This window comes from Mchenga conophoros, linkage group LG23, assembly GCF_057382185.1.
Source record: "Mchenga conophoros isolate Kocher_MC1m ecotype Shallow Benthic linkage group LG23, M_conophoros_male_GT1.1, whole genome shotgun sequence".
Classification (NCBI taxonomy): Eukaryota; Metazoa; Chordata; class Actinopteri; order Cichliformes; family Cichlidae; genus Mchenga; species Mchenga conophoros.
The window spans coordinates 15,209,258-15,236,530 of record NC_140547.1 but is presented as its reverse complement, the minus strand read 5'-3'; the positions used below and the strand labels follow the sequence as shown (position 1 = coordinate 15,236,530).

Genomic DNA, 27,273 nt, shown 5'->3' with positions numbered 1-27,273 from the left:
GATTACATTAAAGTAAAGGTCGGGTTTCATCACCTAAGTTTAAAAAAATTCCACAGAGCGTCTTTTTTTCACTGTTGTCAGCAGACGCGTCGGTAGATTTAAGGTCATTAGCAACAGTTATTTCAGATTTTTTCTCGATCGAACACACACACACACACACACACACACACACACACACACACACACACACACACACACAGAGGGAGAGAGAGAAATAAAACTATGATCTAATCGAATAAGAGCTTTACGTTCCAGAGTGTAAACTTTAAAACAAAGGCGCCAGGACGTTGAGCCACCTTGCTGCCGTGATTGTGTGATTGCCCAGAGGCTACTGTTTGTTTTGACCACTGCAGACATTTGTTTGGACCTCAAACAGTATGAGCTGATTTAACCGTTAACCAAATGCGTTTTACCCTCATGGCTGTTATTTGGGGGGGGAGGAAAAAAACGAGCTTTGGCAGAAAAGATATCACATGTGGCAGCTGTGATCCTGGGAAAAATGAGAGTCGGGAAGCACCCTGTCAAAGTTTCTGTACTGCTACATAAACAATAGATTAAAGGGTTTAATCTGATAAACAAAAACGCTCCCTGGAAATATTACAGCACATTTAAGAAACAGGTGGTATCCCTGTCATAGAGACTATTTCCATAGATAGAATCAGTTTAATACTGTGAAAATACCTCTCATAACTGGTTAGGTGAGCTTATAAACAGTCGCCTTATTAATCTACCAATTCTTCCAAACTCTTATCTTTTAACCTCCGACACAAAAGAGGCGGAAAGAGGAACAATCACTTTGTCGTTTTCACTCAACATTGATTGAAATCACTGACTCACAAGGATTTTCTATGCCTCACTTGCCTCAAAATCGTACAACATCCAGGCCTGCGAAAATACTGAATATTTTAAACCCCAGGATGAACAGACTAAAGGAGAACAGGAACAGGCATGCTCATTTAAAGCAAGATTTAGTGGAGCTGTGCGCATTACAGCTACATGGCAGAGAGACTCACAGTGTTTATTCTTTTCAAACGAAAATGCATTTTATATGCAGCAACCACACATTTCAAGGCGAATAAAAAGCTTCAGTTTTGAAAAGACTTCAAAACTGAAGCTCCTTTAAAATAAATCTATAAAGGAAATAAGAGGTTACGCTGCTTGAAAGGAGTGCACTTTTTGTTCAGACTGAATGAGGTTGAATCTGGTGACAGGGGAATTTCCTGATGCCTGATGCCAGTGCCTTTAACGCTCAGAGAGCCCCGAGCCGCCAACCTCACCTTTGAAGTAAGCAAGCAAGCAGGTTCTCTCAGGTGGGACGTTTCACTGCTGGGCAGAGCAGGTCGACTTCAGCTGAACTTGTGACACTGAGCTCCTCTCATAACTGTTTAAGCAACTGAACAACCTAGATCGCTTATGATGGATGTTTTGTTTGTTTTTTTACCTCATAGAGTGCTGTATGACGAGTCCCTTTGAGAGATGCTCTTCAAGCACAATCTCAGAGTGAAGCTTCTCAAGTAAAAATCTTCAAACGAGTCAATAGGCTGACCAGATTTCCTCCAAGTGCATGGCTAGATTTTTCTTTTAAACTTTATCCCACTGCCTAAAGGCATATCAAATATGAATAGGAGATGGCTCGATTGATTTGAGTGGGCGAATAATCAGAGCATTGCAGTCTGAGGCCTGCATTTTGGCCCGTAAGTGCACACGGTGGATAAACATGCACTCATCTGTGCACGCAGCCACACAGCATGCAGAGGTATGGCTGGATTAATTTTTTCTGACAGACATAGTTGTGCAATTAGAAAGTTCAAGGTCTGGGTTTGTGTGGTCTTGGATGATCTATTATTAATCTGAGATTATACATGAATAATAAAAGATGGGAGAGAGACTTGGGTGTTTAATTTCTTTTTTCTTTTTTTGATTTTTAATGTCTGAAAAAACAGACATTAATCAAATTATTAGCTAGTATTATGGGATATTTGGGGTATTATGGGATAGATGACCCCCCCCTCCCCCCCATTATACAAAAAATATTTTTGTATAAAAATAATCTACTGAAAAGAGGTCAAGTATATAGATATTATTGCACAATCAATACATGAAAAAACTTCAAAATAAAGCCAAGTTGTATGGGACATGCTACACCCGACCTCCCATAACTTCATAATGAAAGCTCTGATTTACCCAAACTGAGTGCGGTGGTTGACAGGAAGTTTCTCTACATGTCTGAATAAACAAAATGTGAACCGCTGGGTACACTGAGGGAATATAGCTGTACTTCCTCTAAACCATCAATGTGTCTAATAGACTCCATTCCTACAAGCTCCCACAAAAAGGTCTTACCATTTAATAATGCGGCAATCTTAAATATGATCAATTTAAGATTAATATTAATGTACGTACAACAGGCCTTTAAGGTGAAGTTACCATAAACCATTACTCAAAAACTGACCATCAACTGACTCAACTGTTTTAGATAATTACCGGCCAATCTCCAACCGTCCTTTTATTTCTAAAATTCTTGAAAAAGTAGTTGTGAAACAGCTAATGGATTGTCTGCAGAGGAATGATTTATTTGAAGAGTTTTAGTCAGGTTTCAGAATTCCTCACAGTACAGAAACAGCTTTAGTGAAGGTTACAAATGATCTTTTCACGACCTCTGACAGTGGACTCCTTTCTGTTCTTGTAGTGCTAGACCGCAGTGCAGCGTTTGATACCGTTTACCACAATATCTTACTACAGAGATTAGAACACACTGTAGGTATTAAAGGTACTGCGCTGCTGCAGTTTGAATTATATCTAGTTTCTAATTTGTTAAAATAACTGGAGAGGCCTCTTCACACACTAAGGCTAATTATGGAGTTCCACAGAGTTCCGTGCTAGGACCTATTCTGTTCACGTTATACATGCTTCCTTTAGTCAGTATCATTCGAAGGCATAGCATACATTTTCACTGCTATGTAGATGCCGGATGACACGCACTAATGAGTTCAATTGCAGGAATGTCTTAACGATATAAAGTCCTGGATGAACTCTAATTTCCTGCTTCTAATTTCAGATAATCTGAGGTTATTGCACTCGGCCCCCAAAATCTTAGAAACATGGTGTCTAACATGATACTGTGGATGGTATTACCTTGGCCAGGATATGTCCTTCAATGCTCATTTTATACAAATATGTAGGACTGCTTTCCTACATTTACATATTATTGCTAAAATCAGAAGCATCCTGTCTCAGAGTGATGCTGAAAAACTAGTTCTTAATTGTAGGCTGTAGACTATGTTGTTCTAAAATGCTTCAGTTGATCCAGCAAGAGTACCGACAGGGACTAGAAAAGAAGTGCATATTTCTCCCATATAAGCTTCTTTTCTTCTAATTTTCATTGTCTCCTTGTTAAATCCAGAATCAAGTCCTTAAAATTCTTCTTCTCACATACAAGGTCTTGAATAATCAGGCCCCATATTATCAATCAATCAATCTTTATTTATAAAGCACTTTTCATACAGAAAAAATGTAGCACAAAGTGCTTTACATAGTTAAAAGCAGCCCACCCCACCCTCCAACTCACTCCCCACACTCATATATCCCCCCACCCCCACCCACACACACATACACACACGCGCACGCTTAAAGAGTAAAAATTGGGCTGGGCTCGCATGAGCCAAGTGAGGAAACATTATAACAGAGAGCCGTCTGCACCGGGAGCCGGTCACAGACCGCAGCCTCCGGGCTGGGCACACAGCAGGAGGGAGGCCAAGGAGCCCCCCAACCAGGCTGAGAGGACCCCAGAGACCCAGCGGCCACGGTCAATAACAGCCCCGGTGCAGAGAGCGCCCTCCGAGGAAACACTGGAGATATGACGCAATACGATGTATACAGGGTAAAATGATAAAATAAATAAGAACAGGATACAATATAAATATAAATAGAGTAAGAAGATTAAAAAATGAATAAGAATAAAATCAAAAAATATTAGGTAAATCCTAAATTAATAATAGAATGACAGGATAGAATAAATAAGCATAAAAAATAAATAAACGCTAAGTAAAAGCTAAATTAAAAAGGTGGGTCTTGAGCCTGTTCTTAAAAACATGTACGTTCTCTGCGGCCCTGAGCTCCTCCGGCAGGCTGTTCCACAGACGAGGACCATACCACTGAAAAGCTGCCTCTCCGTGAGTATGTGTCCTGACTTTAGGGACAATCAAAAGGCCAGTACCAGAGGACCTCAGGGTCCGCGAGGGTTCGTATGGTAAAAGCAGATCTGAGAGATAAGAAGGCCCAAGACCATTAAGACATTTAAAAACCAATAAAAGAACTTTAAAGACTTCATAGTACCATATCACATGATTAGAGCACTTCACTCTCAGTCTGCAGGCTTACTTGTGGTTCCTAGAGTTTCTTAAAGTAGAATAGAGGGCGAAGCTTTCAGGCCCCTCATCTGCGGAACGAGCTACCAGTTTGGATATGGGAGACAGACACCCTCTCTACCTTTAAGATTAGAATTAAAGCTTTCCTTTTTGATAAGGAATAATGTTAGGGCTGAATCAGGTGACCCTGAACTCGCCGTATGCTAATAGGTCGAAGCTGCTGGGGCTTCCCATGACTCTCACTGACTATTTCTTCTTCACTCACCTCTTTTCACAGCCTGTCTGTATGCACAACAAGTTTCTTCCTGTTAAAAGAGAGTTTTTCCTTCCCGCTGTTTCTTGTTCATAGTGCTTGCTCACAGGGGCTCGTCTGATTGTTGCGGTTTGCTCTGTGTTATTGTAGGATCTTCGCATTATGTTATAACGACCTTTGAATTGACTGGTGTTGTGAGTTTGTCCTATATTAGCAAAATGTAACTGACCTGAACTGAAAGAAATGCAAAAATGAGAATATGTTATGAATGCGTTGTATTGCATTGCATCGATCAAATGATGAAGTCTAAAAGAGTTAAAAATGAACATAAAATTTATTCAAACTGCTTAAAAAGTCTAGAAATGTCAAGAAAAGTTTACATTACTAATCAAAAGCATGGATAAATGATTGTGGGCTTTAAACGGTATGAACAGCTGTCAAATGCAGGAGTAACATCAAACAGGGAGCAAACGGGTGACATAGTAAGTCAATAACTATAGAAAAATGTCTGAGAGAGTTCACTAGCCATAATTGACCAATGGTAAGCAGAAAGTGGTCGAGATCATGCTTACGATGGGTTAAATGAGCATATTGGAGGGGCTACATTGCTGTTGATGGATTCTTAAGTACTGAAAAGCCTTTGGAGCTGATCGGATGAAAAGGTTTGGGAACCACTGCTCGATGTAACCACTCTTTTAATTTTGTACCATATAAAGGCAGAAAACTCTTGAAATAAAGCTTCAGAAAAGATATAGGAGACATTGCCCCAGGTCAGCAAGCTGGAACCACTTTTAAAACCAGATCCCCATGAAATGATTTACAATTGTGATATGTCACCTGAGGGACTAAAGAAAAGAAACGATTAAAGCATTATATAAAGCGCCTCACAGATTAAGAAATATAAAGCTCACACCCACGCAGCTGACAATATCTGGAAAACATCTGCCGAACGGTGTTTTACTTTTTATGAGGGAGAAGACAGACACAGAGAGAGAGAACAAACGTGATTATTTCCCTGAGGGTGAGCAGACCTGTTGTGTATATTGTCATAATAATGCGGTATTTGCTTTCATACGCTGTTCAGCAGATTTCACACAGGTTTGACGAGTTCGAAGGTGAGATAAGCTGACAGAGATGCAGGATTTCTGACAGCAAGCTTTGGTGAAAAAGCAGTGATTAAGATGTTCGCACACGGAAAAATTCACGGGAGATTAAAAGATATCAAATGAAACCGTTTTCTTCTGTTTACGCTTTTAATTCGGGAAAGTTTCAACATCAGAGACACTTTCCTGCTTACCTGTGGTTGACACGCCAAGTAAACTGGGGCAGATGAAGAGAGGCAGGGCTCATATAGAACACAGCTCTTTTGTTGCATAGGCTTATTCATTATTCACCTGATCTGAAAAACAGACTGCAAACCAACTGCACAGCTGTCATCAAGCAACAAGGCGTAGACACAAATTATTCATGACTCCGCAAAGAAAAGGCAGCAGAATGAGAGGAAAATAATAACAAGAGACATCAGTGAGGCAGCTGACAGGCCGAACATGTGCAGGGAGAGCAGGCCTCTTCGGGCTAACAAGCTTCCTCCTCGTGGAAGGCCAGCCGTGGCTGAGGCACACTTCCAGACTTTTGCAGTGTGTTAGTGAACAAGGAGACACGCTTACTTACAGTTTCTGAGAATGGAAATGGACTGAGACTGTGTATAACGCTCATTTAGTCTTACTGACCAGTCAAAGCGTTCTACGCTACAAGACGCAATCACTCTCAAAGCCACATTTGTATGGTGGTTTGGTTTTACATTTAGACCCACAACTAATCTAATCAATCTAACATGCACATCTTTGAACTGTGGGAGGAAATCACAGCCCTCAGAAAGAAGCCAGTAGGATAAAGGGAAGACATGCAAAATTTGGTGTAGTGAAGTCTATAGGTCGAAGAAGAGGGCTACATCAGACACAGGACTCATATTGCGCAACATTTGAATGTAATTTTATCCAATTTTATAAAGTACACAAGCTTTGATCCACCCTTAATTCCTTTATACATGTCTAGGAACATCTAAAATAGGTGCAGTGATGTGCTGAAGCATGCGCAAACGTCCCCAAATCCCCAGCACCCAAAGAACCCCCACATCTTTGAGAAGAGACCTGACCATGACAGAACCTACAGCAATCTTTTTTAAGACTTTCATTTCTAGAAATAAGAAAAAAACACAGACAAAACTGGTAGAAGAGGTTAGAAGAAGTGTCCGTGTGAATGAATGTGGAGTATGGTGAGTATGCTCTTTTCGTTCAGTCTGGTTCACTGGAATTGATAGATAGGAGAGGAAAGGGGGAAAAAATTGATTAATTAATAAATATTGTGAATATTAAAAATGTAATTGAAAAAAAATTGGAAAATGCATGGAATTCCTGGGGATGCGCCTCAAGTCAGCGGCGTTGGTGTGACTGAGAGTCAGAAACCACAACCAGAGCTTTACAGGGCAAGATCAGCAGTGTTGTTATTTTATGGTTAATAAGCAGGGATTATCTGCTTTTTCTTTTGCTATGGTAAATAGTGGTAAAGAGAAGCTTTCGCATCTCTCTCCTGACCTCCTCTGTACATACTGATAACGATTTGAGCCGAACATATCACGTTTTGATTTATCGCTCCATAAGACCTGCTGCCACTGATTTTCAGTCCAGTGTAATCTGGCATATTTCGGGATTTTCTCCCTGTTTCTTTACCTTCTTGACAGTCACATTTTCACTGGTGGCAAATATAAAGAAATAAAGGGTAGCTCAAAACTTGCACAGTACTGTATAATACTCCAAACCAATTTGGTCAAATTACTGAAACATGCATGTCTTCATTTAGTTTTGTCTTTATTACTGTGATTAATCTTTGGCCTTACCTTCACTACATGCTGTTCAAAACTAGAAATAGATGATTGGATCATTTTACACCTCTTCCAGCTTCTTTACACTAGCTCTTTGTTTATTTTAGAAATATTTCAGAAATTTAATCATTTAAGTTTCAAGACACTATATCCAGCTGTTTATAAATTGAGTTTATGACGTGCATTTCTAACACCAGTGTTAAATTAATAAAAATAGGCAACCAGCATTTTTTTTATGCAGGTGTGTGTGTTTACGTGCATGCATCCGTGTGGATGGGGGGTTGGAGGGCATCGACAGTGTTGTTGTTTTCAGTTTCCAGGCCTGTTTATAAAGGCACGTCCCTAGGTGATTGTGTGTTTACGTGATGCCTGAGCCACGACCACATAAACACACAAAAAAAACCCTATACACTCCTCGCATCAGAAAATGGTGGAGGCCAAATGAAAGCCGACGTTTTGCTCCCGCCGCCTTGAAAGCTTTCCATTAGCCGGGCTCTGTTGAGGGTCTGAGGCCCTGAACAGCGTGAGGCCGTGATGGTGAGGAAGGGGGGGGCTGGTCAGGAAGGGGTGTGTGTGTGTGCATGGGTGGAGGGTTGGGGACCCGCTGGTTTGATAAAAGGGCAGGAGGGTTGGGAAAGCTGTTCGCTCATTTAAAGACATGTTTATCCGGCTCATTTAGCATTGCATATCACTAGACTACTTGGATGTGAGCTGTCACTCAGAAACAAAAAAGCTGCTCTGCTGCAGCTCGGTCACAAGCCCCCTCCTCTCTGGACAGATTTACACAACTGATCTCATATTCTGCACCGGTACTAAAACGAAGCTGTGTTCAGTCCTTGTACTGTATCTGCTTCTACACCACACTTTTACCTCATTGGCCTGGTTTTGTCTTTCATCTGAAGTCATGTCTAATAACGTATGAATCCTGAAGGTGACGTTAAAAGGATCCACTTTGGTTAAAAGGTTCTGATAACAAAAGATCCTCTTGTCTTTGGGGGGAAAGAAAACGCATGAAAAAGAAATCTTCTGAACACAAGTGACAAGAAACAGAGCTGTGCAGCCTTTTAATGTGCGCACGATATTCGTGTTCAGTCGTAAAAGGTTTTACGTGGCTGGGAATTCGAGATGGAGGGTGGAAGGTAAAGCTGTGAGGAACTTGCAACAAATCCTTGCATGTTACACAGTTTAAGATGTGCGTTAAATTGTGCGAAAAAAATGTTTTCAAGACTAGAGAATAAACCTCAGTATCTTATTTTAGTGCTGATTGAAATATGTTCATATGACAGAGTATTAAAAAAACTGTCAATTATCAATGTTGGACCACAAAACTGGAATTTTAATTGGTTAAAGAATTAAAAGTAGAGTAAGTAGAGTCTTTCACGCCATGTCAATCTGTGAAGCTTTGATTAAACCACAGTGTTGTTAATGCTGAATACAAGACTGTTCAGCAGTTACTATACAACAGTACAATATGTTGCACTGTGACTGAAAGATCAGCTCACAGTCATGCCAAAAAGAACATTTTCACAGGACCTTACGTGGACATTTTCTGCTTAAACATATTTTTACACCTGCTGAGAAACAGCCTGATTTCTTTTTTTCTGCATCAGTCTAACCTGATTGCTAATCTGCAAGCTAGCTTCCTCTTCCCCTGTGATGCTTTTAGTTCTCCCTTTATCCACTGATTATCATTTCGAAAATCTTGATGGATTTCTTTAGTATAACATCAACAGACAATAGTCTCTTACCCCAGTGTCAAATTTGTCCAAGTTCCCACTAGTGACTATGAAGATTTCCCATGATGCACAGTCACAAGATACTCTCAGATATATTTTTCAACTCTTTACAACACAGGCTTGCTCGTTTTAAGCTGGTGTTTATAGAAAGGTACCATATGAATCGCATTATGAGTCCCATAACATTTTGGATGCCACCTACATATTGCTAAAGCATAAATCAAATGCTCTGTCTCAGTTATTATAATATACAGGTTTGTGTAAATATTTAACCCTTTAATCAAACACAACTACATCAGCACTGGTACAGCTAGTTTTTAGAAGTAAATTAATTAGTTGAATGTAGAACAACTGGGCGTAGCCAGTGACTGATGACACATTAATGTTAATAATCTTGTAAAAATGCCTCAAATTCTGGGACATATGCTGTCTTAGACGACGTTATTGACATGGGGGGGAAAGGCATGTATAAGACCCAAGTAGTTTTAGTGGTGGCTCATTATTACAGACAGACAACTAAGCTGGAGCATCTCTAAAAAAGCAAAGATTATCTGGATCTTATAGTCAGCAATGAATGGAAAAACTGGTGACTGGTTGGAGTACGATGTCCAATGTCACCTTTGATGGCCCTGTAGCGTTTACACCTTAGCGGGCATGAGCTGTTTTGGTAACACCGCAAAACACAGCATAGTAGGCTGAGGTTGTTAAATGTCAAAGCATTTTCTAGTCTCTGACTATCCCAGTAGAATTAGGGAAAAGGAAAAAAGGGAGTGAAAATGGGAGCAAGACTACAAATCTCCGTTGTGGAGGCTGTACTCAAAAACTGCATGAAGATGGAATTTTAAGAAACCCTCAGTTTCCCCATGTGACCTGCCAGATCTTAAGCATTTTTGGGAAGAAGAATGAAAAAATTGGCTGTGCCCTGATTTGTAAAGGTGACAGAGATGCATCCAACAAGTAATGATTCGACACTCTAAATGCTTTGAGTTGCTATCTGGAACAAAAACAATGCACAGTAGGACTATTAGGTAAATATAAATGCAAACATGTAATCTATTAGTAATAACTGAGATTTTTTCCTGTTGTGTTTATACTGATGCAAAGCAATAAAACCAGAGCTTGACTAAGCAAATACTGTTAGAATGACTCTGTTGTATGCAAAAATAAACAAATCAGATTACTAGTGTGTAAGCCAAATGCTAACAAGGTGTTAAAATCTGTTATGATACATAAAAGTTTAGCATCTCTGTCAAAGTAACACAGAAACTATTAGCTTATATCATCTACGCAAGCAGAGGACGATTTGTGAGTGAGAACGGCAACACAAGATGTTACTTTGTGATACAGTCGTCCCTTAAACCAGGGCTGATTGTAGCTATGAATCTTTCTAAAAAATTCATAAGATCCATTTCACAAATGACCAAGCCAAGCACGTGCCTGTATCTAAACAGCAAAATGAGAACGAGGCGAGGAAGATCTATAAGAGGAGCCCGCAGCCAGAGGAAGGAGAACAAAATGACAAAGATTTATTCTCAGCCATGATCAAATATTTATGCTGAGGCATTCAAGTAAAGTTACTTTTTGTGTTCTGATTTAATGAATGATTTGAGCAGTGGCAGTGCTGGGAGGCACAGATGTTGGGTTTGCTGAAGCCTGCACTAATGCCCATTCAGGGGTCTGTGTGGTCATGTGTCAGACTGCAGCAGGATCAAAGCGGGAGTAACGCCACTGTGACGATCACAGCTTAGAGGAGGAAACGGTAAGTACTTCCACAACCCCTGAGATCTCCACTGGGCCACTGCTAGGGAACACGAAGTGAGAAAGAGAGGTCACTGTAACTATATTAACACAAGCTGCTGCTGCCAAATCCTGCACAAGAACATGTTTTTGCAGTCCTCCATTGCAAGTTCTATTTATCCGTTAGAAATGATCGGCTCACTTGCCTTTAAAACACATTAACCCAGTACCTTATTATTAACCAGATGCCATTATGTTGCCTATCACTCCATTAGAGCCAAGTCACTTTACAATAGGCCTGGTTATGGTGGGATTGATCCAAAATGACAAAGCCACAGTCAAAGGAAATGGATCCCGGCGGTGCAGTGACTCTCCCATTCTCCCTCTGGCATCCTCTGAAACATTAATGACCCCAAGCTGAATCTGATCTGGCCTTTTTTACTCACTGTTTTATTCTTACTCTGATCTATCTACCCACTAATGTTAGCCACTCTCACGTATATAAAAAAGGAGTATTGATTAGTTGTGTTAAGATTTACTTTCATTTTAGGCTAAGCTAATGTAATCTAACGAAATTAAATGGCAGAAAGTAAAAGCTTCAGCAAATCAATAAATTGGGAAACTAAGAACAAAAAGTAGTATAACAGCAGCATCTAAAAGACTTCATCAAGTAACAAGAGTAAATATTCTAAATGAAGTTGTAAAGTCTGTAAATTCAAAGAAGGGTTCAAATCAGATGACCTGAAAGGGAGCTGTGAGCGGGCAGGAAGTACCAGGAGACATCTGTGGCAGGTGAAACAGAAATTCTAACACTTGAGCGAACACTTAAATGGATAAAGGGAGTTTGGAGGGAAAAAAAAAGGCTAAAAGCTTCCATCACTTTCAACAAGACGTTGGAACCCAAAAAACAGTGTGTCAGCATCTTTAAACACCGGAGAGAAGAGGAGATGACAAAATCATTTTGACAGCCAGTTCACATGTAACATCTCCGATTCATCCACCTTGGGGAGTTGCTGGGCAGTTTTACCCAGCTGCCGGGGGAAACCAAGCCCCGTGTGTTAAAGCAGAGCGGGCACGGCCGAGCTTGTGCGCCGCACCGCGCGCCGCTTATCGATCAGAGTCAGACAGGGTGTCAGTCTCCACAGCCCAGAGATACAGCCGGCAAGCAGCATTTATCTGCGTGTATGAAGGTGTCCGCTCTGTGTGTATTGATTGGGAACAACTCGACACTGGGAATTGTCATCAAAATGCCGATTGACAAAAGGTTGAGCAGGCGGTGATGAAGTCTGCATGCGTGGTCCACTAGATATGGATTTGTTGCAGTTCCCGAGCGTCGATCCATACCAGTCAGGCACTGCAGGTCAGGAAACACTGAGGTGTCGAGCCTGGGCCTTTGTCTCACCCTGGGAGCTTTCAACTCATAGTACACTGGTAGACAGAGCTGCTTTATGGCATGTTGAATGATGTGCAAAAGACAGGACGACATTATAGCAACAGTCTTTGCCAAAGCGCAAACAGATGTTCACTAAACACACTCGGACCGCGCCTGCACAGCCCCTCCCTGCAATTGTTTGCCACAGAGGCAAAGCTTTTACAAAAAGGGGCCAAGGTCAGTATTTCCCTAGTGAGACCACCACCTCCATTAGCTCTCAGTTCACTGGGGTATCCGTTTCTCCCTAAAGATATTCAACTTCCAGACATCCACAGCACCGTTCATGGAAGAAAAAACAAGAACAAAAGTGCCAGCGTGCATCTCTGTACTGACCAAAACAATATCAAGATTTCATTTAATTAACCATACCAACACAAATATATCAAGTTCTTCATAGGTTTGAGACATCAGTCACAAAAATAAAATGGGCTTCAACAGATCTTTAGTAGTGCTTAAAGCATGTAGCAATTTTAACAACGACCTGATCAGGTATCACAAGTACCGTTGATTCCAAAGATGATCCGATGCCACAGAGTTCAATTATTTTATTCATCTAAAAAACACATGAGTAGTCTTACACTGACCGATCCTTCATTTGTATCCACAAACATGCACAACACAGTTTTTTTTAATTTATTCAATCCCACAGTTAATTCCAGCTGCCAAAAATCCAAATATGTATTAATCAGTGGTTGACTATAGTCTCTGAGTAATGTACAATGTCCCTATGTTTGAGTTACATTCACTAAAAACTAAGTGCACGGCTGCAGTGCTAAAAACACGGAGAAACTCATTTTCCCTGCCCTGCCTCAAATATTTTGTGCACACACTGAGTGCAAAATACACTTAATCCCATGTTATATGTTCTCAGTACATTTTTTGATTGTTTTGTCAGATGAAGGCACTTTGTGTATTTGTGACATATGGAACAAGTGGCACATCTGCAGGTTTTTTCCTTTGGAATATCTTCTGAACAGCACCCCAACTTTTCTGGAATCACGTTATCAGACACACCCTCATGCTGTTTTGTATGCATTTTCCACTGCTCTAGAAAATCCACAAAGTGTAGACAGTCTTACTGAAAATGATTTCCACCAAAGAAACAGTCGTGACAAGCAGATTATCCTGAGGAACCATAGCATGTTTTATTAAAAGAAATAAAAGAAATAAATCACACATACTTTTATTTTTTACTCCCTGATAATGCATTAACAGGGCACGTCTGTACCCTTAAACTGGCAGAAATGTGTTGTGCAAGTTTAAAAGTTGCGTCACTTGTGGTAACCGGCATATCAATCAAAATCTACCCATCAGAAAAGGAAGAGCACAGACATGGACGCAGAGATATTTAGACATGCTATAAATATCTCTGTAGAGTCCAGCTGACTCACATGTGAATATATGCAGGATGTGCACACATTGCAATGTTCCCTGGTCGACATAAGATAAAAATTTAAAGATTTTAAATGAGATTTCTTTTTGATTTTATTTGTTCTTTAACACTTGTTACTTATACGTCTGAAATAAAAATGTGATTGATTTTTTTCATCAGCACCTTGCATGCATCAAAGGAATTTGGGTAAATGAGGAAACAGTTTTGGGATTTCACAAATTAAGAGACATTTAAAAAAACACTCCCAATAGTAATGCAGCAATCACAAAAGCAAATCTGGACGGTATAAAGGAAATATCTCAAAATCAAATTCATCTTCGTGCCTCATAAAGCAGCAGTGTAGCTGATGCAGGACCCGGGGGAGAGGCCCTAAACATGGCAGTTTTTCCTGACAAGCACTGCAGAGCCTGGGGAGGTTTCAGGCAGACAGGAGAGCTTGAAGCAGTCTGCAGAGGCCTCCGGGGGGAAGCAGACTGGATAAATAGTTCACTTAGACTCTCTTGCTCTCTAAGAGGTCACCAAGGAAATATGGAAGGAAAATGGAGAGGCTTTATCCCACTCTCACAGGACTGCTGAATGTTTGCATATTAGACTGCTCTATGAATACTGCACACATCTGCTCCGCAACTGAAAAGATATGGTCCATTTTACTCATTCGTTCAATCTAAGAAACTACGGTCAAGGTCTTAAAAGTGCCCCTTGAATATAACCTTAAACCAAATCCTGAATGAATCTGTTGGAGGTGGATACTGGTTGCTGTAGCAACACAGATCTATTAAATATAAATGGATATTTGATATCAGTGACCTGAGATATGGCTCTGAACACTGCAAACTGCTCTCCACATGCCTACAGACTGCCAGACAGCATCTCCACCACTCCAATGATTGCTCAGAATGCGCACTCATGAAAACAGATACTTCTTTGACTCTCAAATGAATTCACTTGTTAATCAAAGACATGATACCGGTGTAAAACATCCTGCATCATGAAGACTAAGTGTCACATTTCACAGCGATACAAGTAGCAGTATTAATGGCTATACTGTGTATATTAAGGGTACAAATAAGGATATTTGTATTTGTTTCTTTAAAATATTTTTTTATTAGTTATTGATATTTGCCAAATGGCCTCTCTACTGGATCCACAGTAATGTCATGAAATTTCTTGTTTGACATTATAAAATAATATATGCAATTTTGCTGGTGAGATTTTCGCTTTGAATTTAAAGAAAACTGAAACTAAAGTAAAGTGATTTTTTTTAAGCCTTTTTGTGATAAATTTGACGATTATGGCTACTCAAGATCTCACATAGTTGGAATATTCCATATGACTGATCAAAAAAAATGACTTAATAAACAGAAACATTATATTTCTGAAAATACACTCAGTACGTTACACATTTAGTGTAAGTGCATCAGTGCAGCATGGCATCAGCTTGTGGGACTGCTGAGGTGTCACTGAACCTCAGGTTGCTTTCGTAGCGGCCTTCAGCTCCTCTGTATTTTTTGAGCTGGGTGTTTCTCATCCTCCTCTTGACATTACCCCAAAGTTTAACCAGTAATAACACAGTCAGCAAACAACTTGATAATAGTTTTGGTTCTGTGAGCAGGTACTAATTCTTTATGGACAATAAAATCAGCATATCTATAAAGCTTCTCAGCATGGAGTAGATTTGATAAAATACAGAGGACCAACTATCACCAAGATCAGCAGATGACATGGCAACCAACATCCTCACAAACTTCACACTGGACTTCAAACACCGCAGACTTCAGGACCTTGACTTCCAAATGAAGTGCAAAATTTGACTTTGCTGTGAAAAGAAGACTTTAGTCAACCGAGCAGCATTTGAGCTCTTTTTCTCCCTAGACCAGCTAATACATCTCTCAGAATAAGACCGTGGCAGCTCCTTTCCTAAAGACATCTGTGTTTGACGGCTCTTGATGCTCTGACACCAGCCTCAGTACCCTGACTGTGAGCCTCGAATTGACATTTGTTGACGATGCTCAGGAATCCCTGTTGCTTTGATAGTGATGCATGTTTATTACCATATTTACCTTCCAGCCAAATGTTAAGAATGTTAAGCCAAAATGTTTTTTCTTTGATTATTGCTTATTCAGACATTCGGAAGACATGCCAAGTCTCTTACCTGTGTTGCTATATTGTTAAAGTTGAACTTTAGCATGGGTCTAAAATTAAAAGATCTTTTTCACCTATGTGTGAATTTAACAATGAGGTGCTGAATCCACAGACTGATTCTGCCATCAGAGTTAAGCCCTCAAGACAAACAGTGCCCTCCTGAGTTGGAAAGGGATCACTGCTCTGACTCTGTCCTCCGATTTCTTGCGCTTTAAAACGAGAATCTGTTAATCAGAGACACGATGTTTTCACGACTGTGGAGCATCAACTGTTCAAACAAAACTGAAGAAATTTTAAATTAGGAATTACATACCAGTTAAAACAACTTATTCTGTGACATAATGGTTCTTTCGACTCAAATACTGTTAAGCTTATTTTAAATCTTAACTCTGCGTTTGTTTATCCTAAGCCTAGACCTTGTGTGCTTTAATATTTTGTGTACCCAGGAGCACTGCCAAAACAAAACCTCATCAGCCTGCAATTAATGACAGCAAAATCAGGGACAAAGACGGACTGAGCAGCAGTCTGTGTACTGTATTTGCTTTGTGGCTTTTGTCTAAGGCTTTCATCACAGCGCAATACACAGAGCAAACCTGGGCGGCAGATGTCGGCTAAATCCGACCGTTCAAACACGCCTCTACACCTATTCATCTAAAATCAGGACATGAGCTTCTCCTCTGCTGAAGCAGGAGCAGGAAGTCAGTGATTGTGCTTGTATTATATTATACACGCACGTAAATGCTGAGGGGGGAGAGGCGATCAAAGCCTTTGAGGCCTTTGTGTTTGCACAGAAGAGCAATATGTTGTCATCAAGCAATCATGGAAAGGCATTCGTAATCCCTGTGCATCTGTGTACAGCAGGCACTTCCTTTTAATTACATTGAGAAGTCTGCTGCAGCCAGCGTGTGTCACAGGATTTATTTTTTCTATAGATACTGCCACATCACAATGGGTCCTACACATTGTTCTCTCCTTAAATCTATTTGAAAAGAAGTATAGCTGATGTTTTAGTACACTACAAATCATATGTATATGATCTCATTCCAATATAATTTACACTATAAACAATACCTGCAATGCATATAAAATGAACTTTAACCCCTGCCATGTTACTACTTTGACAAGGTCTGGAAAAAACAAACAACTTGTCACCCTCAGCTGAGAGGAAATGGGTTAGGAGGTTAGGTTACTGAGGAACAACTCAGGAAACACCAAGGCTCAAGCCTGCCATGAACTAAAAACTGCTCCCACTGTCCACACTGAAGCAGGTCTTACATTGCCATGGACTAAGAGGGGGCTGACCAAGAAAAAAGCCCCTGCTCCAAAACAGACTCCTTCAGGCTCAACTGAAATTTGACAAACCATACGCCCTTTGAAGAAAGGTTTTCAGGTCAGGAGTAAAGCCGAGGCTTTCAAACCTGAAAACACTGCACCAAAGGTCAAGCATAAGTGGTGGTAGCATCACGGTCTGATGCTGTTATGCTGTTATTCTGCTGGTGTTATTGGTACACTGCACAAAGTGGATGGAAAAATGAACCAGGAGGACTACCCCTAAATTCTTCAATGTTACCTCAAAGCAGCAGCTAGACAGCTGAAACGTGTCGGTTCCAACAGGACAATGATCCCAAACAGACATTAAAACTTGTTTTGGAATAAATCAAGCTAACATTAAGTTTCTGGAACAGCTTTCCCAAAGCCTCGACTTCAACCCTACTGAAAATTTTTGGAACAAGGGGAATTTAATTAAATATTAGTGGAGGTGTATGTATGTATTTGGTACATTGTGTATACTTTTAACCCTGGGGATAAGAAAAAATCCCAAATAAATTTAAACGTACGTGTACTAAACTAGGTGTACTTCACAAGGCGAAGAAAAAAAACCCCCAAACTACAATGAAGGTTACTAAATTTGTGCTAATACACAAATTATATTTCCCTCTATGTAAATGACCTCATTTTAAGGTAGCAGAACTTTAAAATATAATCTACTAAAAATGTATTTTCACAAACTACACTGCTAGCATGCATATTAATTTCTATTTTAGTTGCAGACTATGCTAAAGTGGCATATCCCCACCTACACTGCAGGAAATTAGGTAAATATCTCAGTGGTAGGGCAGGTGTAAATAGATCATGAGCACAAGTTTTGACACCGAAGTTTCAGTTTTGTCATATTTAAATTCCTATTTTGGACTCTTTCTAAGCAGTGACAACCTCTGTACAGTTTTTATGTGACTGGATCCTTCCAGACATGTCTGCACTTTCTGTGACCACACTGAACTGCTCTGGTTTAATCCTATTACGGTACATGTCAAGCACAAAGAGACCTAAGAGGTTTATGTTTCGCTTCCTTACAGAGTGAATCTCTCCCTCTTTCTCTGTCTCTCTTTCAAGACACCAGGAGAGCTATATATTTGATCATTTTGATTCTGTGCTGTTGCATCATCTGTCAAAATAAAGGCCAACTGATAATAAGATTGTCTGTGAGGGCTGAAGAGAAACTGATGATGAATGAAGATCAGGTGAAAGAGATAATCCAGAGATGGGTAAGTCAACAATATTGCGCCATGGCAACACATTTTAGCTGAGGCTATCGTACTCAGGATCTCCTCTCCTGATGTTGCAATGAAGTATGACCTTCAAGTGTGGGGAAAAATAGCATAACGGCTGACAGATTAGCTGCTAGCATTAGAGTATAGAAGAACTGGTGCGTTGGGTGACGCTGCCTTCATTATATCTCGTTTGATCCTCCTCACTCAGTAACATTACAAGAGGAAGTCCATGTTAAATAAATATATTTGTTTCTTAGGGTTTATGCAGGATATCCTGACATCTACTCACACTATACTAGCACTATCTACTGCTTCTGAGAGGAAACTCATGACTAAGCTCAATGGTGTTTATCAGCAATAGTAAAAGAAAACATTATGACGTAATATACTGTGTCCTGTATTTAGAGAAATACTCAAGAAGACGATCTGAAGCCTGAGGACTACCAGCAGTTCAAGACTTTGGGATGTGCCAGTCTCAGTGAGGGTGAAAGTCAACAGCTCTTAAAATTCATACAAGATGAGAAAAACCAGGTATTCCTCGTCGTTGCCAACACAGCAGATCAGGGCAGCTGTTTCCTCCGTAGCAGTTACACCTCACAGATATGAAGTGACAGCAGATTGGCAGCGTTAATCTGCCATACAGCTCTAAAAGCACGGCTACACTGCAGGATCGTACCTACTGAAGCGAGCAGCCTCTTGCCTGCTACACAACTATGCTAAACATTAACATGCAGCTACCACTCTGTGCCTCCTAGCCTCTTGACCTGGAGGTGTGCTGGGAAAACAAGCAGATATTCAGTCAGATTTCTCGCTCCACTGATAACCCTCTTCAATACAGCGCTTCTCTAAGTGCCCTTGGTTGTCCCATCTCTCCACGCTCAGTGCAGTTATTTGTAGCCTACATTTAAAGCATGTGTCATCTCTCACTCCTTCCTCTTTCTGAGCTAAAACAATCTCAAGGGCTGCAAATGATTGATTATAAAATGAGAAATCCCTGGATTTTGACTTTCAAAACCATTGCCGAAAAAGAAGCCGCGCGGAGAAGAACAAATAGGTGAACTGACAGTCATGGGATTGCAGCTCTGCAACAAATGATTTTAATAAGAATCTTTTTCCACAGATTATCTATATAGTCTAATGCCTTTTTAAAATTATTTTCAGAAGGTGAAACCTGCACCTTCTTCCACTCCTTTTTCGTGTGTGTGTGTGATCTGGTAGATCACACTTTAACCAGCAGTTGTGAAGATGAAACTGCACTTCTTTTGCATGCATCAGTTTATGCAGCGATGCATGCAAATGGAAAGGAAGGGACTATCAAATTCATATGCCGACAGGGTCGCTTTTAAGGTTCCCGGTGACGTGTACTGATTGCCTATTGTTGCACTTGCAGGTTATTGTGAAATCTATGGGCTGTGTTATACTGGCACCTCTTCTAAACGAAGTTGTAAAAAAAGCTAAGGGTCTGGATCAATACCAAGCTGCCATCACACATCTGACCAGGGTAGGTGCAAGCAGTTCTTCTACATAGTGAAACACGCTCCCCGTGCATCACCTGAAACGTTGCATCTGTTCGTTAAGACTTGCAGGCCAAATGAACTCCTGGATTGCATGCTTGAAATAATTGAAGGCATTGATCCAGGTGCCATTTCCGAGACAATCCTAGCCCTTCTTCCGCATCTTCAATCAGGTAACACAACTAATCATGCAACAGTACTACTACTAAATCAACACAACAGTCTCGGCCATAAATTCTACCTCTACCATAGAAACAAACACAGCTTTTAGGAATAGCTGCAGATTCAGCCTGATTCACCATCATCCACTACAACGGCAATATTAAACTACAATTACAACTTTTTTTGACAACATTTTTAGATTTGCAATAGTAAAAATGAATTTATGGTAGAATTGCTTTTATCGCATTAAACTGCACAGCCATAACCAATAATCAAATGATCCCCATTAGGCCTGGTAACATTATCAATCGAACAGCTCGGTGGACGCGCTCAGGTCAGTGGAGTCGCTTGCTAGTTTATTAGGTGAGTGGGGAGAGTTGTTATTGCTGTTGTCTAAGCTGACATAAATGCAGTGGATAAAATAAGAAAAATTTAACACGATCCAAAAACACCTCAAACTAATCGGCCAAAATAACAATACGTTTGAATCGACAGTTTCAGCACTTTTGACAAACATTGAACACCTTTACCGTCATAGCACCTTTTTTTTTTGCAGGGTTCTTGTATTAGACAACATGTAGATCATGTGCATCACATGTAGCCTGGTTTACTGAGTGCGGTTACTGCTTCTCCATGCATTGGTGGGTTATGGTGAACAAGTAAATGCTGCTTTTTCTTTTTCTTTAAAGGGCTCCCCCTGCTGTACGCTTACTGTAAACTAACAAACTGTGTTTTTAAACAGTACTTCTCCGACTGGATGAGGGGAAGGCAGCCTGTGTGGGCTCGACTCTGTCGGCCCTGCAGAAGCAGCTGTCCCGGCTGCCTGTGCCTTACACGGAGCAGCAGGAGGAGGCTGATGAGTACGGCCTGTGCCGCTGCAGCGCTGCCTTGACTGTGTTCACAGAACCTTTTGTGGAGGAGGTGAAAAGGACAGACGGAAATTGTGCTGCTACAGCTGAAGATGAGGAGCTAAAGATTGAGCTTCTGAAGTTGTATGTTTCTCTCTGCAACTCTGTTTATTTGTAGTTATTATTATTAATGATATTAAATACAAATGGCAAAGCAAAATGACTTCGAATTGAATAACTGATTGCATTCTCTGTTTAGCTGCATGAGGAGTTTGAGAGAGCCTTTGCTTGAGGCTGAACTGAAGCACGACAGAAGATCACCATTGTGGCTCTTTGCAGTAGAGATAATGGTACGGGCAAAGTCACTTCACTTTACTTCTATTTTTTTTTATTTAGAACACAACATGTTTTAGTTGTTTAGTCCCAAGTCACATGTGTGCATTGCAGGTCACACTTTCTGCAATCAAAGAGCCTCTTCCGGAGCTCTTATTCTTCAGCTCACTGAGGAAAAACATCCTGATGGACAATAATCAGTTCAAGGAGGCGAGAGCATGTCTGGCTTATCTGCTGTTTGTTCAGCTCATTACCATTGACAACTTTCCAGCAGTGTTTAGGTAACGTGAGCAGCCACATTTTACTTACTTAAATTTACTTTCACTAAAAACTATTAATGTTGAACTTTTCCTGCCTTTCTAGCCATGTGTTTATTCTCCAGTGCAACATGGAATACATCAGTCAGCTGCTCAGCAGGTATGCTGTTAACACAACATTAAGTGAACATGTTTTCTGTTTTAGAACAAACTTACAATCAGAGTCATATCTGTGTTTCTCTGACAGCAAAAAAGAATCACATTTGCTCAAAGGATTGGTAAGAGCCCATCAGTATGAAAAACATCTGAAAGCAGAAGACTGAGTTCATTTTAATTGCCCATAATTATCTATTATTAGGCGCTGTTCACAAAAAGCTTGGAGCGTGTGCAGGACAACAGCCTCCCAGTGAGTCTGCTGGATCTGAAGAGCTTCTACAGTGTGACACAGGTAAGACAAGCAGCCGTGCCAGACTCATTTCTATTTCTCAGGCTGCATACACACACAGGCCGGAGCAGCAGAATTACAGAAAAACCTGAGATGTCTTAAGTCTGTTTGCATATTCACTGAGATCACTGTCAGTGCATGCATGTCACTCTGTGACCTTCACCTTTAAGGTCAAGGTCACTGAGATTCAAAACCTGTCCGAGATTTTTCGTGGTTGCTTCTATGGTATGAATTTAAAAATCCTAAGTTGGCTCATTCTCGAGCTATTATTTACAAGATTTTTAGAAACTTGACCTTTCCTTGAGTTCAAGGTCACTGAAAATCAAACTCATCTGATACTTTTAGTAGAAGCAATTTCCAAGCAAGCAAATTTCAAAATCCTCATTCTCGAGGCCAAGCTGCTTTAGGTAAAGAACTGACAGTGAACTGTCAATCTGCAGCCTACCTCAGTTTCATAGGGTTTTATGTTTCATTGTTTAGCTGTCACACATAAACCATTTGTTGTTCGCACTCACTGCTCTCAGTGCTTTTATCCTCAGCAGGCAGCTGTTTTCAGTGAAAAGCGCTTAAGAAATCAAAACAAGCTAGTCAAGTAACTTAAGCAACCCAATTGGCAAAAACAAAGGGAGCTCCAAATGAAGCTGAAGAATGCTTGCTTGCACTGCAGGATGGATCCGTGTCTTTAACGTGATACAGCTCTCTGCTCCCCTCTAGTGGCCTAAAAATGTTATTCAAAACTACAAAATAAGCATCAGTTAGTAAGCTGTTTTTTGTTTTTTTTAACGTGATGAGACTTTGAGACTCAGCCTGTGAAGTGGCTGTAAACTATAATATTATAGTTGTAACATTTACTGCGATTCACAGCTGTAGCTGACTTAAATGACTCAACCATAACACCGAAAGCTCAGTGAGCTGTTTTGTGCTTAAATTCTCAGAACCTGCGGCGAGTTCTTACCGACTGCCCAATACAGCACTTGGTGAGTGCTTCATTAGTGGTCAATATGGGGAAAATGTTTGACTTTTGCTACACTATAAAAGGCATACATCTGTTCGCTCTTCCGTCTGATCATTGCTCCCCCAGAGAGAATCGGGCCTGCAGGTTTTCCAGGTATTCATCAATAAATTAGATGCAGAAGCAAAGCACAAATTCTTCAGGTGAGAAAAACAGTTTCAATTGCAGTTGCAATTTCTTTCCAGGTGTGAAATTAACGCCCATTATACAGCTATATATAGACTACTTTAACACTTTATTAAAAACAAATGGCCCACAGAATATTCTTAACTTGTCCCTCTATTAATTTACTGCTGCTTCTCTCCATCTAGCGTTTCCAGTTACACTCCAGCTGACAAATGTTTACAGTATTCTCTTAGTCTTCTAACACTTTAACGTAACGCTTGCTGTTTTTGTTTTTTTTGCTGTTGTTGTAGGTGCATGTTAAAAACCAGCAATCACGCAGGAATAGAAAGTTATATAATCAAGAACATCAGGAATCAATTTGAACTTTCTATGAAGGTGAGAAAAACACGAGAGTCACGCCATAGCCTGCATTTTTTTTCTCTACACGTTAAATGTACTACAACTCTTTTACAGTGGGGTAACGCCAATGAGTGGTTCTTGGGAACGGAGTTTATTTCACTGATGACACTGGTGCTGTGCTTGCCACAAGGTGCTCAGACAGATTTGCTCAGCAGTATGGACAAGTGAGTAACGAGAAAAGTTTGAAGCATTATTACAGCAGACTGGAGGAGGTGGAACCTGGTTACCTGAAGCACAAAGTCAGTGGAGTGAGACGTAATTATAATTCTTGATTATGGCAAAATCGTAAACATGGATACTTTGGCATGTGCTGAGAGCATAATAGTAGCTTTATTATACTTTAAAAAGAAAAAACTTTTTTTAATGAAGCAAATTCCATTTAACTGTCATTATAATTACAACCTAGACTTTGGGACACCTGGAAATTGAAATAATTACCCTTAAGTACCCCGCCTCTCGCTCTATGACAGCTGGGATAGGCTCCAGCGCCCCCCGCGACCCTGAAAAGGATAAGCGGAAGCGAATGGATGGATGGAATATAGGCTCAAAGGCATCCTTAGAATATTTTGACCTTTGAAAGAAATACAGAAAACCGTATCTGCTACCAAAATACATGGAGTTAATGGAACTAAATTAAAGCAATTTTCAACTTCAGATCTAATCAAGTTAAAAACTATCCTGCAGAGATTCAAAGACAAAAGTCTGTCATTGTGTGAACTGGGAAGCTTCATCCAGATTGAGCCATTAAGTAGCACTCTTTGTTTATCCAGGGTAATGGAGAGCCTAAATCTGCTACGCTATGTTCTTATCAGAGACGAAGAGCTGAGAACCAATGTAAGTAAGTCTAATACAAAGCTTTCAGTTAATGCCTGGTTAGGGCAGGACGCTGATCATCTGTTCTGCCTTCCTTTAGGAAGATGTGTGGGAAGAGTTGTGCAGGATCAAAGAGGAATACCTAAAAATGCTGCGTGTATGTATCAGCATATCAAGAGCGTATTATTCCTCTGAACTGAAAGCACTGAGGGAGGACCAAAAGCTAAAAGCAAAAGGTAGGAATTAGCTACTAATCTGTGTGACAAAATTCCAGTGAAATAAGCTTTACACGAATAGTTTAAGAGTCTATTTTTATACTGTCAACACTTCTTATTGCCCAGAAGCCAGAGATGCTGCTCGACCCACTAAATTAGTCAAAAGCATCACAGTAAGGAAGGAGAAAGTGTCCAACATGTCCCCGGAGGTCCAGCATCAGGTCAGGAAAACTCTTCTAATTTAATAATTTTCATTTATGTTTTGGACTCTACGACTAGCAAGCTGACTTTTGTCATGTTTCTCAGGTGCTGCAGAGTGCTTTGGTGACATTTGACCTCATGGAGAGTCTTATAGTCCGAATCGAAGAGATCACAGAGGAAAAGCAGAACAAACTAAACTGAGGCTCTGAATTCAGACCCTTCAATATTTTTCTAAATATATCTTTATTTGGTTTGCTTTGTTTGACTGAATAAAGTGTGTGCTTATATACAAGAATGTATACAAGATGATACTATATACTGAAATGTCTGCTTTTCTATGTTCAGCACATTGGGCTCCTGCTGGTTAGCATTAAATAAAACATGTCGAATCACCTGCCTGGTTTTGCAGCATGTCTCTTAACATTTCCCACACAGGACTGCTTTCAATGATGTGAGCCCGAGCCAGAGAAATCCGGTCCCGGATGCTGTCTACATGGGGTTTACTGGTGGCCTGCAGGAAGGTGTGGCTTAATTTAATTCAAGGTTTCACAAGGACACATCAGTTTATCTCATTTATATTTAAAATATACCAAATAGCTGCGCCTCCATTGTTACCTTGGCAATTGTTAACATCCCTTTAACAATTTCATCAGTGTTTTGCACAGGCAGGATCCTGAGATTGCTGCCAAAGAATCTGCAAGAGATAAAGACGTCCTTAGTACAATATAGTTATTCTGTTTTCAATATAGAACCTTTAAAAACAAAATCCACAAATTCTTTGACAGACAAGAAAAAAAGCAAAGTTAGGGGAGATAAAATACAAAAAAGATACCAATAGCAATAATGACAATTAAAAAAAACAATTACTCTGAAAATACTTACAGAGTCATAAATATCTATGGTTGATTTTTCAGAGGCTATTTATTCTCCTGTAGCCTGCTTATTGGTTTGAATATGTAGATAGCCATATAATCAACATAGAAGTTACTGTAGGTGGACAAATTTCAGGTTGGCAATCAATAGACAAACTAAATAATAAAGAACCCGGGGCTGACCCATGAGGTACTCCGACATCATCATTATTATATCCTCAAGCTGCTGTCACAAAGCCTTGTAACCAGAGCGTTAGAATCAGTTAAGTAAAGCAAAAATGACACAACATGACTATTAATCTACCGGTTTTGAATCACAGTCAGCGTTTCCAGCTCCTTTTTTCCTTTAAATGGTGAACGAAGGAGTAAAAAGCAGTTGCGGTGGACTTGCACAAATTTCTTTATCCTCTCAAAGACTCCCGATTCTTCAGAGGGCTCTGGGAGGTCTTGCGGGTCAACCATCAGGAATGCAGTACCTGCAATAAATAAAAAACAACAACAACAAAAAAACCTCACACACACATATATATATCTGTAAGTATGGGCTTTAATTCTGCCACAATCAGGGATCAGACCAAACGAGTTACACTCACACCCTCTCCTCTGGTGCTAAATTAATGTATATGTAGGAGTACTTTTTACTTAATCACTTGAAACATATTTTGATGCTAAAACATTCCCACTAGGCTACTTAAATAGGATTATGACTTAAGTAAAGAGTCTAAATCAGGGGTGTTAAACATAAGGCCCAGGGGCTTTAGGACAGCTTTAGAAAATGTGAAAGAGTGCAAAGATTTTGAACTTTTGACTGCATTTTCATAAGTTTTAGAGCTTTCCCAGTTGATATAAACCCCGACCCCCCACTACCATCACACTAAACCAAAGTATGAGGTCATTTACTGTGAACAATGAAAACTTTACACTACATTATTAAAATCCACTGAGTGTCTTATAGAAAACAGAATAATGTCTTATAGTGGGTTATAAAATACACGGCAGGTGTACTGGGGGACTCGGGTTTACCCGATAGAGGAAAAATGAAGGCTCCGGGATGAACACTGTCTGAAAACCTGATGCGGTGCTGCTGAGCGTTTAGCATCCTAATGATTTCGTGGCTCTGTGGAAACAAAATGAAGATAAGTTAACTGCTAGCATCGTTAGCTGGTACAGTTCTTTATTCAAAGTCAGAGGTGGGCAAATAACTAATATTTCACGTATTTTGTCGGTGCTAGTGCCTTGGCTTCATGGCTAAAGCTCTTTATGTTAACTTATTTTTTTTATAACTGCCACCAGAAACCGACCGAGCAAAACATTTTTGACGGTTCAGGTTAAACTTTCTAACATTACCTGAAGCGATGTGCTGACAATAATCGTTGTTTTCCACTGAGGAGTCCCTTCTCCGCATGTCGCCATTGCCTGCTAGTTATTAACAAGTGAACGACACGGTTCCGATGACGACACTCTCAACCCGGTTTTTGGTCCAAAGCTGTTCCTGCAGCGGATTCAGCCGTCTGTTGTGTCATGCCACCAGGACGCCACCAGGGGGCGCTGCGGTAAAACGTAACGTCCTGTTCATCGATAAA

The 27,273-nt window shown here is 40.3% G+C and overlaps 2 protein-coding genes across 6 annotated transcripts in view; one reads left to right on the top strand and one right to left on the bottom strand.

Moving 5' to 3' along the window:
- lg23h1orf146 (linkage group 23 C1orf146 homolog) overlaps nucleotides 1–27,223 on the bottom strand; it is a 36,131-nt gene extending 8,908 nt beyond the window's left edge. The window contains exons 1-5 of one of the 3 annotated variants that reach the window (XR_014890667.1): nucleotides 27,038–27,223; nucleotides 26,714–26,807; nucleotides 25,995–26,166; nucleotides 25,434–25,512; nucleotides 25,212–25,329 (exon numbers count right to left, since the gene is read on the bottom strand). Coding sequence is in view for 1 of the 3 variants with exons in the window: in XM_085264289.1 (XP_085120415.1) it covers nucleotides 25,189–25,329; nucleotides 25,434–25,512; nucleotides 25,995–26,166; nucleotides 26,714–26,807; nucleotides 27,038–27,103 (552 nt within the window). In the remaining 2 variants the exon portion in view is untranslated. Of the gene's footprint in view, nucleotides 1–25,188; nucleotides 25,330–25,433; nucleotides 25,513–25,994; nucleotides 26,167–26,713; nucleotides 26,808–27,037 lie in introns of those variants that run through there. The other 2 variants (XR_014890668.1, XM_085264289.1) reach the window with 2 other exon arrangements.
- Nucleotides 18,277–25,211, top strand: LOC146546888 (glomulin-like). 3 transcript variants are annotated; one of them, XM_085264284.1, is made up of 18 exons: nucleotides 18,277–18,487; nucleotides 18,899–19,024; nucleotides 19,884–19,994; nucleotides 20,072–20,180; nucleotides 20,912–21,161; nucleotides 21,277–21,367; nucleotides 21,465–21,631; nucleotides 21,714–21,767; nucleotides 21,855–21,885; nucleotides 21,966–22,055; nucleotides 22,988–23,029; nucleotides 23,134–23,207; nucleotides 23,481–23,565; nucleotides 23,644–23,753; nucleotides 24,360–24,423; nucleotides 24,503–24,638; nucleotides 24,744–24,838; nucleotides 24,924–25,211. In XM_085264284.1, the coding sequence occupies exons 1-18, from the start codon at nucleotides 18,446–18,448 to the stop codon at nucleotides 25,017–25,019; spliced, it is 1,773 nt and encodes a 590-aa protein (XP_085120410.1). In that variant the 5' UTR covers nucleotides 18,277–18,445; the 3' UTR covers nucleotides 25,020–25,211. The 3 variants fall into 3 exon arrangements, with proteins under 3 accessions (XP_085120410.1, XP_085120409.1, XP_085120408.1); XM_085264283.1 differs by having other exon boundaries at nucleotides 22,988–23,160; nucleotides 24,747–24,838; XM_085264282.1 differs by having other exon boundaries at nucleotides 22,988–23,160.
- Nucleotides 27,224–27,273: the final 50 nt, after the last annotated feature.